The sequence below is a fragment of the Pristis pectinata genome, chromosome 11, assembly GCF_009764475.1.
Source record: "Pristis pectinata isolate sPriPec2 chromosome 11, sPriPec2.1.pri, whole genome shotgun sequence".
Taxonomy (NCBI): Eukaryota; Metazoa; Chordata; class Chondrichthyes; order Rhinopristiformes; family Pristidae; genus Pristis; species Pristis pectinata.
In genome coordinates this window covers 45,133,093-45,147,602 of record NC_067415.1, presented here as the reverse complement: position 1 = coordinate 45,147,602, position 14,510 = coordinate 45,133,093, and the positions used below count along the sequence as shown (strand labels likewise).

The 14,510-nt window shown below is 38.7% G+C and overlaps 1 protein-coding gene across 1 annotated transcript in view; it reads left to right on the top strand.

Moving 5' to 3' along the window:
• LOC127575960 (ras-related protein Rab-38-like) overlaps positions 1 to 13,571 on the top strand; it is a 39,018-nt gene extending 25,447 nt beyond the window's left edge. Inside the window, exons 2-3 of the mRNA XM_052026244.1 lie at positions 1,455 to 1,735; positions 10,860 to 13,571. Of these exons, the coding sequence (XP_051882204.1) occupies positions 1,455 to 1,735; positions 10,860 to 11,015 (437 nt within the window). The 3' untranslated portion in view covers positions 11,016 to 13,571. The remainder of the gene's footprint in view (positions 1 to 1,454; positions 1,736 to 10,859) is intronic.
• Positions 13,572 to 14,510: the final 939 nt, after the last annotated feature.

Sequence of the window (14,510 nt, the reverse complement as noted above, 5' to 3'; positions counted from 1 at the left end):
TAGCAGAGGCATTGGCCCCTTCAATAATTAATAGTCATATTAATGACATTGGTATTTACCATGTGGCAATGTCATTTTGTATGCTGCCATATCCCCAAAAAATACAAAGGCTGAATATTTAATTATTGCATCTGCTATTTTGGAATCACTGGCAGGGTTTTTATCATGTCCATCCCTTGTTGTCCATTTTTCTATTCTGATTTTCCTTTTTATTATTTATATAGAGTAGAATATTTAGAATACAGTAGAATATTTTATTACCTTGTGTTCCTTGATAACTTACTTTCATAGCACTTGGCCTCCTGTTCTTTCTCTCCTACTTTCTTCATTATCTCTCTTGATATGCTCTCTTTTACTATCAATAAGCTTGGTACTTGCCTGTTTACTGAATATTTATTTATCTATAGTGCCTCATTAATAGCTTGTTATTTCCTTTGTAGAACATGATTTTGCTGGACCCCGTTGTACACCATTTCATTTGTTTTCCACTGCTGTCCTAAATCATTGTTTGCCAATATCACTGTCTATTTTATTGTTTTCAAGTTCTGTTCTCCAATATGCTACCTTGGTTACAGTCATACTTATGTTATATTCAATTATTATTTTAAAATGTATTGTATTATTGTCACTATTGGTTGGGAGTCACTTGACATTTTTTTCTTTTATCTAGTCTGGACCATTCTGCACAATTGAATCCAATAACAAATCCTCTGTTACTGAGCTTCTTACTGGTTATATGAGGATTTTTACATATGGCATTATACAAAAATCTGTTTAATTTGGTCAGTACACCACTGTGGTAGACAGTTAATGTACACTTCCAGGATATATTGCAATTCTGCAGAGTATGTCTGAAACTTACTTCTTGTTGTATGTGATGCTTAATCCTTTTTAAGATATGAAACAAGAGTATGTCAGATTATAAAGGATAAAGGATGAGGTAAAACTCTCATGTCAGAAAATGCATTTATTTCACCTTTATGTTTTTAGTATGTTCAAAAACACAGTCACAGAAGTATTTCTGAAGCAGAGTTGATGTTGTGTTCTAAGAGCTAGTGAGCACGGAAAGGCGTGCAAAGTGATCTTGTTTTAATAACCTGTCCTAATATTAGTATTGAGGAGTAAATAATGGACAGATCAACCATGAAGAACTGCCTTGCTCTTCTTTGTAAAGTTTCATGAGATCTTCTACATCTACAGAGAACAGAGTTGACTGAATAACTTTTCTGATTAATGGCACCTCTGACAATACAGCATTCTCTCAGAACATTGAAACATCAGCCTAAACCTGAGGATCAAATTTGGGAAATGGGATTTAAACCTATAACTTTTTGTTTCAGGCATGAATGCTCTCACCAAGCCTCACCTGACATCTAAAATCTGTTCTAGACTGAGTGAGAATATCACATGACAAAAACTATCAGATAAAAACCTTGTGACTCTTATTTTTATAGGTCAAGAACGATTTGGGAACATGACAAGAGTATATTACAGAGAGGCCATCGGAGCATTCATAGTCTTTGATGTGACACGAGCCTCAACATTTGAAGCGGTGTCGAAATGGAAAGATGATTTAGACTCAAAACTGACTCTCCCTAATGGCAAACCTGTCTCTGTTGTTTTACTGGCAAACAAATGTGATAAAGGAAGCGAGTTCTTATCTGCCAATCCTGGAAAAATGGAACAGTTCTGCAAGGATCATGGATTTGTCAGCTGCTTTGAAACTTCAGCCAAGGTAAAAATTAATTCTTAATCTACCAGTTGGTAATCACAACAGATTAGGAAAATGCTAATTATAACAAATTGCATAGAAATGCAAACAGACTATCAGGATGGTAACATCATACATTAAGGTTAGCAGTACTTAAGGAAAAATGTATTAACCCATATTGCCTCTTAATCTAAGATCGCTGATGAATGAGGCTATGTTGAAACTGACAATTGCTTCCCATCATGTGCTTCTATTGTGAAGAGGCCTTATGGAATACCAGACTTGAATGATGGGGCTACCTAGAGGAGTATTAAAATGAGGGAGTGAGGATGAAGAGACAGGATTGGCAGAATTGAGGGAGCAATGTTAGAGTGGCACCAGTCCAATTCTGTTGAGAGACCATAAGCTAGCTGACTGATGTGACTGAGCAATGGGACTGATGGGTTCTGGTAAATACTTTCTATTTATGATTTCACTGGAGCAGAGTCTTATCATGTAACAGCAAGGGGCATTTTAGCACAAGATGACTGATCCAAGTTGTTTCTTACTCACATTGGAAGCATAAAGCACAGTGGCAGGAAATAATGAAGAAGCTCTGATAAATGTGCAAATATATTCACGCCACAACATTTTATGATAACTTAGAAGTTAGCGGCCCATTTTCTTAAAAGTAATAAGTAAACAATCATAAAACACAAAGGCAAGGTAGTCACAAGTAGTTGAGTTGAAAATTGAGGATAACATTTAAAATTAAGTGAAGCATGGCATTTAAACCAAAAACTGCATTTTCTTGACTGGTTGCACTTGTGTGAGATTCCACAGTAATGATGCCATCTTACTGCTGTGGAACTAATTATAGCAAAAAGCATCAAAATCAAAGAGGATTTACGTAGATAGATGAGACTGCAGGACAAATACACGTCTTTGGGAGCAAACCAAGGTCATTGTCGCCATAAATGGAACCCAATCTGCATTCCACCAAGGACATGCAATGATATTATTAGGTCTTTTTATACCACCATGAAATTACAGGTTTGAATTTCGTCAACGAGCATGTGTACTTTGTATTTCAACTCTCCTTAGTTGCAAGATTAGCCAGTTAAAAGTGGAAAACCGCAAATACTAGAAACCTCAAATTAAGCTAGAAATTCTGTGACTGCACCACTTGTTTTGTTTGTAATTCATTAGCATCAATAACTTGCATGTATACAATGTCTCATGCATAACAGGACAATCCAAGACACTTAATAGGAGCAATATTACAAAATTGACACGAAGTGACATTTCATGTGGACATTAACTCTGAGGCTGATATGGCAATGTGGGTCCACTCCAAATTTCTCCTTTTCTTTGATGCTTTCATCATGTGCGCCTTTATCCTGCTTTACCTGCAATTCTTTCTGCTATGAAATGGGGTACAGGTCACTGAACACCAGTCTTACAAGTGAGGACTGCAGCATGCCTCCAGGCCTCTCCAAGCATAGAAGTGTACCTTCAACACTTCAGCATTTGCCCTCTTTCTGTGCTGCTGGGCATGCGGCTCCCACAGCAAATCTGTGTCTCATTGGTGAGATGACTAGGTTTGAAGTGGGTATCCCTCATCTCCCACGAGATCATCCTTAAGTCTAGCTCATGGAATGAACAGGCCGGAAATGTTGAGCTAATACAGCATGAAAACTCCCAGGGAATCTGGGACACACCTGCATAAATAACCGATAGGGATACAGGAAGAAAGGGAATGTGACTGATAGGATTGCTCTGTTGGAAGCCAACATGACCCAGTGGGCCAAATGGCCTCCCTCTGTGTCATTACAAGTATAAGAAACATTTCCGGTCATGTAGCCACTGGGCCATTGATGGAATAATACTGCTTCTAGTTTATAAAAATTTGAGGATGTTCTAGTATGCTCACATTTCCATATGTGCAGCTGATTGCACTCTGTAACTAGGTGAATCCAGCCAGAGAGATCAATGTCAATATCTACTCATCCTGACTGATAATTCCAAGGACACTCAAAGCCCTCTCCTCACCCTCTGCTTGAGAGTGGAATTTCTTCACAGATTTCCGACTTCTCCAGATATGTCGTGCTGCTCCTTATCCCCCAAGTGAAAGTCTTTGGGCTGGTACTTGAGAAAGAAAAATGCAGGTTAGAGGAAGTAGTGTAGATTAAGACAGAATTGGACAAAGTGGCTGTAACTATTAAATGAGTGGGATCTCTTCTTCATTGGGCTGAAAGATTTGCCAGCAATTCAGAACATATCTGACCTCCTACCCTGCAGCAGGACTCAGCACTGAGACCAGAGGTGGAACTCAGTTGACCTATTCTGAAGGCCAGATACACTTAACGTTTGGTCCATCACCTTAATGCCAGACAGAGCAGGTGTATTTAATGCAACCCCATTCATTTCAATGAGCTTTCTTCCTTGATGAATGTAGGAGTTTCGATTTTTTTTGTTTAATTAATAATAATGCTTTTAATTAACTTATTTTAACTAACTTATTTCAGTGAAATGTGTTTCAGCTACACATACTATGTTTATTTTTAATTATTTTAATCTATTTCAGCTGTTTTAAAATGTACCTGACTATCATTTGGAAACTGTTGTAAAAACTTTTGACAGTAATGAGCTGTGAAAAGACCATCAGAAGAGAGCAGGGACGCAGCCTTGTGATCCGCCACCTGAGGCCCAGTTGCTGCTTGTGGACTGCTCACCTCTTAGGAGAGCTGCAGCACTGGGGCCTCCAGTTTAATTGGACACATGGGGTCACGAGAGGTTAGTACAGCCATGGGAACAGTGTAACAGGTAAACGGGCCAGGGCTGAGCTGAGCAGGATGCAAATCAATATAATAGTGTTTGCTTTGAGACAGAAAAAGTACCCAGCACCTACTTCTACGGTTCCTTCACAATATAATCATCTTTCTCTTCCTGTGTCCATTCAGGAGTTGTAATAGATTTGTGGGAAAGGAGGATGAGAATTATCCCTTTGATATTAAAGGTATATAATGAAGGATGAAGTCTCATGCCTTTGTGATGTTTCAAAGTGATACAGTACATGGGCAGTTTCCTGCTCTGTCCAATTAAACATATTGCTAATCAACAACATAAGTGAGGGAAGCCAACTAAATTTATTCAAATGAGGTTTGAGAACCATTATAACTTTTGCCTTTGTCCATTTTCTGTAGACTTTTGTGATGTAATGTGTTCAAAACCACATTCATAGTATGAGTTTGAGAACAGGATTAAGACACACAGTTAGGATACAGAGATTAATCATCTCACATCTGAAATTAATGAAGGATTAGATGTTGTATTGAGCTTTAAGTTGGTTTGTGTTTCTTTATGAAATGCTTGAAAATCTACTTGCTTGTATTTTTAATAATGTTCTGGCAGGGCACCTATCCTGTGTGCATACCAGGATAATTTTATGAATGGGATAAGATAATCCATATAACAGCTAAATTTGCATTCCTTTATTCTTCTGATGTGACTCACTTCTTTAATGTTCCCTTAAAATTCAGCAGAACTTTGTAAGTGATTGCTACACTAAATAATTTAATTTGCATTTCAAACTCATCAGTTGCTTTTCCGGTTAATTAGAGATAATAATCCACCTTTTACCATCAAATACTTCAGCATAATTTTGAAGATGGCTTGTGCTGTAGAGGGGGATACCACTGTAGGAAAGATGCTCATAAGTCTGATAATGTTCGTATTAAAAATCCATGGTTCATTCCTTGTGCTGCGTTCAATTCTAGGGACATGATGATTGTGAAAAAAATATACTTAAAATAATTCTTTATGTTTTTGTCATTTATTGCAAGGAATGGCTTATGAAATTTTGTAAACATTCTACTTAATTTACATTTTCTGTTGTTAGATAAGAGCTTGTTTTAAAAATCTATAAGCTGCAATTTTTAAATGGTGCATTTAACATACCTCGAAGATACATAATGTCAGATGACAGAAATAGTGAACCATTCACTCATATCAAAAAGGATGTTATTTTAGCTGTCTTTGTGGAGAAGGCTGTCAGCATTAGTAGTAACACAAGAACAAATGGACCACCCTGTTGATGGCCAGTTTTGGAAATGACTCACTTTATAATTACTGTCGGCAGTGATGTACCTCAGGGTGCACATCAAGAGAAAGTGTGTATCACATCTGCAGGGCTGCTGCCAGGTCTGGAATTCTAATGTAAGTGTGGCATTCCAACGCTGTCCTGCTTCTGCTATTTTAATTACAGTTTAAAGCTACATCAAGATGACAGACCCATGCAGAATCTGTCAGTCATGTGGCAAAAGTATCATGAGATTAAGATGGCCGAGGTCACGATCAGTTTGCGTTGAGGAGTGGTTCAAATCTGCCCACTTCTTGCAGATTTGTGCACTTTGTTCCATTCTTTATTTGCTGATGGATAACCAGGCTATCTCTGTTAAGATCCAAGTAACCCATTAATCCCTTGTAAACAGGCTGAGGCAGTGCAACTCTTTTATCTCATGTCCCCACGTTTTTGGGAATGGTTACTTTTGCTATATGTGCTTTATTACTTTGGTTAAATTGGAACCTCCTCCTCTAGCTGTGTAATTAGGAATCCATTCTGTTTACGTTGTGTGATGGATATTATAGAGAACTGGTGGATTTCAGGCCATCAACAGGATGGAAAAAAAATTGCATGTGCAAACTCATGGTATTGTTGATAACGAGTCATGATTCTATCTTTAATTTTCAGACTACAACCTTCACCTGATAGCATGAAGCCTCAAGAAGCTAGCAATAAAATCCCACAATACTGCTGTGAGAAGACAGATGTGCTAAGAAGAAATAGCACATCATTCATCCTATAATTTTAGCAAAGAATTCTAGTGCCATTTATTCTGCTGGGTTCCTGCTGTTTGAGAGGATGTGCTACGCTTAGATTGCATTGGGGTTCTGATAGTTTGAAGTCAGATTGAATGGGACAGTGAAGGCATCTGTTACTTGTAAACATCACCCATGTCCAAGATGAGGAAAATGGATTCCAAGAAATCATCACAATGTTGAAGTCAATAGGGAACACTTGGATGTAGTCTCCTTTACTGAACAGGAACATTGTACACTGAGGCAAGCAAGCCCAAACAGTACCTTGTCTTTCAACAGCAAAAATAACTTGCATTAGTGTAGCACTTTTAGTAAAGCAGGTACAGTATATCCATGGCACTTCAGCAGGGTATTATAAATCAAAATGTTTACATGTGGCCACATAGGGAGATACTAGGGCAAAAAACAAAATTTTAAAGTGAGAGGTTTTAAGCAGTATCTTAAAGACTAAATAAAAGGGGATAGGTTCAGCTGAGGAATTTCAGAGCTCGAAGGCCTTGGCAGCTAATGTCATGTCTGCTAATAGCAGATTAATTATATTCAGGGCCAAGTGAAAGACCAGAATTAGAAGAGTGCAGATATCTCAGTGGCTGATATGGCTGGAGAATATTAGGAGGGGCAGGACCATGGAATGATTTAATAATATAACCACAAGAGTGATAATTTAAGATTGAGATTTTAATTAATCTTGCTGTGAATTTGGAGGTTGGTGGAAGAGTTTAGGATAGTTTCACTTTTATGAGAGATGGAATGAAGAAGGCTAGCCAGGAGTACATTGGCACAGTTAGTCTAGAGATTAAAGGCATGATTGAGGCTTTCAGCAACGACAATCAGAGGCAGGACATTTGAGGGATGTTCTGGAGATGGGAATGGTTGTTGTGATGTTACTAATGTGAAGTCTGATACTCAAGTTGGGTTCAAATATGAGTGGCTTAGTGGTGCAGCAGTTAGCACTGCAGCTTCATAGTGCCAGGGGCTTCGGTTCAAACCTGACCTTGGGTGGAGTTTGCACGTTTTCCCCATGGCCGTGAGAGTTTCTGTTGGGGTGCACTGTACCCCTTCCATGTCCTAAAGATTTGAAAGTAGGATAATTTTCTACTGTAAATTACTCCTTAGTGTAGGTAAGTGGCAAAAGATTCAAAGGGGAGTTGATGGGCATATGAAAGAGAATAAGTTGCAGAGGTACAGCGAAATAAGGAGAGAGGGATCAGGTTGATGGGATTGCTCTGCTAGGAGCTAGCATAGATTTGATTGGCTGAATAGCCTCCTGTATTATAGTAAGTATGGCAAAAATTGAGAACAGTCTAATTCAGTTTCAAATGGTCCCCAGTGGTAGGAAATGAAGACAATGATTTTGCTCTTCCCAGTATCTAGTTGGGGGAAATTTCTGCTCTATAAGATGTTGTTAAAACAATGTCAAGAGGTGGTGGTGAGGGAAGCTGGGTGTCATCAACATACATCTTTAACACTTCTTGCCTTTTTGGAGCAGTATCTAAGCTATCTTGGAAATGAAACTGAACAGATGGGAGACATTCACTTTGATCCTGTTCTGCTTGCATAGTTAGTGGTTGGTGTTAATGATTCCTTATGTCAGGTTAGTGATATAAAAATCTACTTTGTTCTTACTTTATTCTTTCACTTTCTGGAGGAGCTTTGTCACTGGCATTACAGAAAAGTAATGCAAAATGCCTTTAAGTATCATGCCTTTCTTGTAACCCTCCATCTTCTCTTGAAGATGCTGACTCTGTGGGGCACAGTTCCATGCACTTGGCCTTTCACCATCAGCAACCTACTATATATAATGTTGCAATATCATATTAACTGTTTATTATATTTGTTTAATAATTTTGATTTATAATTTTAAATACCTGTTATGGTTCTTGTACTATATGTTCTCCATCACTCTTGCTTAACAACTTTATGGTTTTAATTTCCCATATACCAATAATTAATTTCCTATTTAACCTAGTTTGTTCACTTTTATTTTAAAAATAAGTTTTTAAATATCTTACTTATTTTTCGCTTGGCCCCATTGTCTGTTATTCTCACATCAGATATAGATGATTTGTTGCTTCATTAGTTGGTTCCATCCACATCCCATCTCCATCTTCATTCTCATCAGGATTAGTTGGATAGTCATTGTCTATCGAAAACACACACAGGTGTGGACCCCCCTCCCCACCCCACACACAAACACACACACACACACACACACACACACACACACACACATACAGACTCACACACACACACACACACACACACACAGACATACAGACTCACACACATACACACACACACACACAAACAGACATACAGACTCACACATACACACACACACATGGACACAGACATCTATAGACAGATACACACACGAATGCACTCAGATACGCAAGCATATACAAACACACACACACACAGACACATGGACACAAACATCTATAGACAGATACACACACGAATGCACTCAGATACGCAAGCATATACAAACACACACACACACACACACACACAGACATACAGACTCACACATACACACACACACATGGACACAGACATCTACAGACAGATACACACACGAATGCACTCAGATACGCAAGCATATACAAACACACACACACACACACACACACACACACACACACACACACACACACAAAGTTTAGCAGTATTTCCATCCAGGTGAAATGACATAGACAATAACTATATAAGAAAATCATTTCAGATTTGATACTCATTCAGTAATAGCAGAGTTTTTTCCACTCCCTGCAGCAGCTTAAAATGAACATGTTGCTTTTTTAATGAAAGTTGCATAAACAGGCAGAGCAGCAAAAGAAAGTGACAGGCAGTATGCACAGCTATAAATGGGCACTCTGATTTGTAGCCAAGTCTATTGAAATGTGGCAGCAGAAGTGAGTTTCCCAGGAGCATGTACAGTATTTAAAATTATATATCACATTTAACATTGCCAAACATCAAAACTGCAATAAACCTCTGTTAACCTGGCATACTCAGGATTTTGGTGTGGCAGATATTCTGGAGTATTGGATGTTATTCATCAAATAATTATCCAAGTAATACTCCAATGCTTTTTTAATTCACTTTTTTTTAGATGTCATTCTATTGAACCCAGAAAGTTTCAAGGGAGTGTGTGAAATAGAACCTGGTGACTTTTAAGGAAGCATTGGAAACAGGGCCCCAGTAAGTTTCAAGGCAGCATGGAAACCAGGGTACCCATGTGTTAGGGGGAGCATAGGAACCGGTGCCCCCTTGTGTTAGCGGGAATGTGGGAATTAAGTCACCAATGTGTTAGAGGAAGTGCGAGAACCAGGGCCCCAGTGTATTAGAGGGAGCATGGGAACTGGGATCCTGAGGTGTTTTTGGGAGCATGGGAATCAGCACCTTGTGATCCAGAGGCTGAATCATAGGATTTCCAAACTACCAATGATTTCAGGGCCACAAAATGCTGGGGCAGAGTGCTTGCAGGCAGTGACATATTCTGTGAATGTCATTATAAGCTAGCAAGTTCAATGGGGTACTGAGTGAATATTTACTTGGGTGTGGAGGACTAAGTGGCCATGTCAGAAGAGGCATGCCCAATGCTTTATATTTTTTCACTGTACCACCACGGTATCAATCTGTTTAGATCCACCTATGTTTTCTCTAAGTATTTCTGCAGTTGGCCATTATGTTGCATTGATCACTTCCCAACAATAACCCCCCACCCACCTTGCCCTTATTAAAAGCCAGCACAGGGGAAGCACCACCTACACACTCCTGTAGTGCTGACCAACCACATGATCCCTGCTTCTGTCTTCCCATCCTGCCATGTGGATTTCAGCAAATGGTCAGTGCTGGCAATTTTGTTAAACAACAAAAATAACATGTATTTATAGAACATTCCCAATGCAGTAAAATGCACCAATGATCTTCATGGAAGCATTTTGAAATAAAATTGGACACTAAGCATAATACATACAGATAATCAAAAAGGTTTCATAGAGCATCTTAAAGAAGGAGAGCGGTAAATAGGCGAAGGGAGTTCAGAAGGGATTTTCAAAGTTTGGAGTCCAGACCGGTAAAGACATGGCTGATACTGATGGTACAATGAAACTCAGTGAGATGCAAAAGACATTGAAATTAATCCTAGCCAAAATATTAAGAAATTGCAATGTTATTCATGGATATAATCCTCTATATATGTGCCATTTATTTCACAGTCAAGGTAAATTTATGTCTATTTTATGATGTGATCAGATGGACTTTTAACTTCTTTTGTCATCTGCAGGAAAATGTCAACATTGAGGAAGCAGCTCGATGTTTGGTGAAACACATCATTGCCAGTGAGAATGATCTTGCTCGGTCCGCTGAATCTGATGTGGTCAACCCAACACTCAATTCCTTCAGAAGCAATGGCAACTGCTCATCTTGCTTCAAGGCTTAGACTTTCAAGGCTTACTGATCAAGATTTCATTGTAACTACAGTTCTGTCACAGTTTTCATACTAAGTTGCAATATTACCAGTTACAACATTTTTAACTGGAGTCTGGAAGAAGGTGGGATTTGGAAATAAAATGTTAATGCAGTTCAGTAATAACTGTTTCCACATACAATATATTGGATGTGTAACGTAGAAAAACATCCCCAGACTGCTTCACGAGAATAAGAAATGAAAGGAAAGTTTGTGTTATTAAAAATAGGCTTCACTGCATCGACTGGGAACCAAAGAAACAAGAGATTAAAATTCAACTTTATTCAGGCTAATTGGGATATAATTGGCTATTTCAATGGAGGAGAAAATTGTGCAGGATGTTTAACAAGGGGCTGATCTGGTATAGTCTGTCTCTGCCCTGCTAAAACTGAATTTCACCCTCCAGCATCATTTTCATCATCAGCAGAAAAGAAGGCAGTCCTTTTACATAACACAGTCACATGTTTTGCAATCACTTTACAGAGTAAAAATTCATCTTCTCTTGCTTATGCTAAATGCATTATATAGCAGCAGCTGTGTTCTGCGCTTCTGAAATTTAGCTTCATTGTATTTAGTTTTCTAAAATTGCTAATTATTCAGTACATTAACGGATCCAAGCTGATTCCCAATGCTGAAGAGAGTGCTTGGGATCTGTGAGATTTTTTTTCTAATCCCATCTCTAAATAACTACAACATCTTTACCATTCCCTTGACTGAGATTAGTTAATTCAGCACACGCCATGGGTCAGACCTGTGAGAATCTGCATTGAATCATAGCTTCATCAAAGGAGAGCAGTTGAGACCAAGATGATGCTCTGGAAGCACAATCCAGTCAGTGTAAACCCCAGATCTTATGGAGCCTTGTAGTTTAGCAGCAAAACGTTTCCTCCTTATTCACTTTCTTTTTGAACACTTTGCTCAAATCACCTCTCTGCTTTCACTTCTTTAAGAAGAACATTCTGAAATTCTCCAATCCATCCACGAAACTAAAGTTCTTTATTGTTCTTTTACCACTTCGCAGTTCTCTGTATGAAATTACTTGCATGTATCCTCCCATTCTACCTCCTGTATATATCCTCTTGAAGTCTCTCGTTCTTGTCCTCAATACTTACTGCACCTTCAAGTTAAGTAACAGTTGTACATTTTGAAATGCTGCCCTGTATACCCCACTCTAGTTCATTAACATACATGAAGGAAGCAGTGGTCCTGGAACCCCTGTGGAACACCATACCATCATCCAGCCTAGAGTGCAACTGTTCACCATGGCTGTGTTTCCTGTCCCTTTGGCTATTTTGTATCCAAGCTGCTGCTTCCTTTCCCCCCATAGATTTCAGTTTTGCTGACAAGCTTATTATGTGATATTTTAGCAAACACCTTTTGATAGTCTATGTACATAATACCAAATGCATTACTGTCAAAAACCCTCTCTCATAACACATCAAAAACCCAAGTCAATTAGTTAAGTACAATTACTTCTAACAAATCTGTGCTGACTTTCCTTTGTTAACCCATACTTGTCCAAATGTCTAGAAATTTTGTTCCTAACTACTGTTTCTACTAGCTTCCTCTTCCTCACCAAGGTTAAACTTTAAATCCTCTTATGAACAAAGGTATAACATTTATAACCTCTAGCACCACCTCATGTCTAAAACTATATTCAGTATCTCAACTGTTTCATCGTTTGCTAGGATTTTAGCAACAGCTTCTTTAATACAGTATTTTACATCTCTGCTAACTCCTCTGCTTCCATGTGTAGATCTCCTATTGGGTGTCTAATCAGCCTTAACCATCTCCAAACTACCCATTCATCATTTAACTGCCAAAAGAAGAATTTTTGATTTCTCAAGTCATTGTGTGGCTCAGCTATTTAAGTATTGTTTTGGTTAAATTATAATGTTCTTATGCCTGAGTCTCACAGGGTGGGATGGATTTGTCAAACCCCATTCCAGGACTAGAACATATAATTCAGTTAAGAGCAATACTGCATTGGAAAAAGTATCATCTTTGAGGTGAATATTAACAATTCCATGATACTACTTGAAGCATATTATCTGAAAATTTGCTGCCACATTTGCTTACATTATATCACTACACTTCAAAAGTGATCCATTGACTAAGAAGCTCTCTGGGACTTCCTCAATGAGGTAATAAAGTGTAAAGACTCTTTTGTGGAAATGAGGAAGGGTGCTGCATTCTGCTGATCACATTTCTCTGACTTACATTGGTTCCCAGTTCCCAGCAATTAAACTTTACATTTTTAATCTTTACACTTAAATTTGTCCATCCTCTCCCCCTTGGCAATCTCTGAAAACTTCTCCAATGACATGACATTGTATAAACAACTGATTCCTCTGCCATCAATGTGCATCGCTTTTCTTTTGTTCCATTATGCCCACACTTTTCTTCCTAAGCCGCTGAACACCTCTGCCTTTCCCTCAGTTTTGATGAGTTTTTATGCTTTGATTCGGCTTGGGATACTTTTTTACATTAAAGGCCTGATGTAAATGCACATCATTATTGTTAAATGAATTTAATAATAAACAGGAATTTATCTTTAAAATAAAATCTAATTGTAACTCTTGCTCTTCCATGTAGAGTAGTGGTGATAGTTCTCTAACAGATGAACATGTTAGGAGAATAACTTTCTATTAAACCTTTGCATTGGAAAATCTGGACAGAAATATCCTAGATTTAATAATAGCGCTGCTCTTCTGTTGCCCTCAGATTGCTGGCTGCCCACCTCTGGTCCTGGCTTTGACCGCTGAAAGTATCTCCTCCCAGTGTCTTCTGAGTGTGTGCTGAGAGGGCCTACTGAATCCCAGTGGAAACAGTAGATTTTCCCTCTACCTGCTGCATCACGGCCTCCACCGATGGGAAGGCCAGTACAGCCTGTACTCTCCCATCTTGTACTGGGAGTCAACAAGTTGTAATCAGCTCAACAAGGCTTCCCACCGCCTCCTTCCATCTCAGTGCACCTTCCCTTTAAGAGGCGAGGGCTGGCATCAAGCAGCACAAACTTATCCTCTCGTCCTCCCTACTCATGTTATTGTGGCCTCTGCTGACATAATAAGCTGCCCAACAACTGACAATGTGACAATGAACAGTCTTCATCAACTGGTTGAGGAGCCTGCATTGTCACAGGTAAATGACACATTGCACTTCCCATGTTGTTTTTGTCAAAGATTTAGGTTTTTACATTTCTGATACCATTATGATTCCTAGCTGGACAGTGCAATTCTTCTGGGTGCTCTGTTCTCTGGCATTGAAACAATATTCTCCACAATGTACTACTTACATGTTTTATACACTTAAACAAGGAAGGCTAGAAATTGAGCTACAGATAAAATGGTTGTGACATGGGGGCCTGTACCTCTTAGTCTGCATGCCATCAGAATCCATGGTTTTCATACACATACTTTGTGCCGAGAAAGCAGTAATCACAATGCCTTGCTCATTCAAGCATATAAA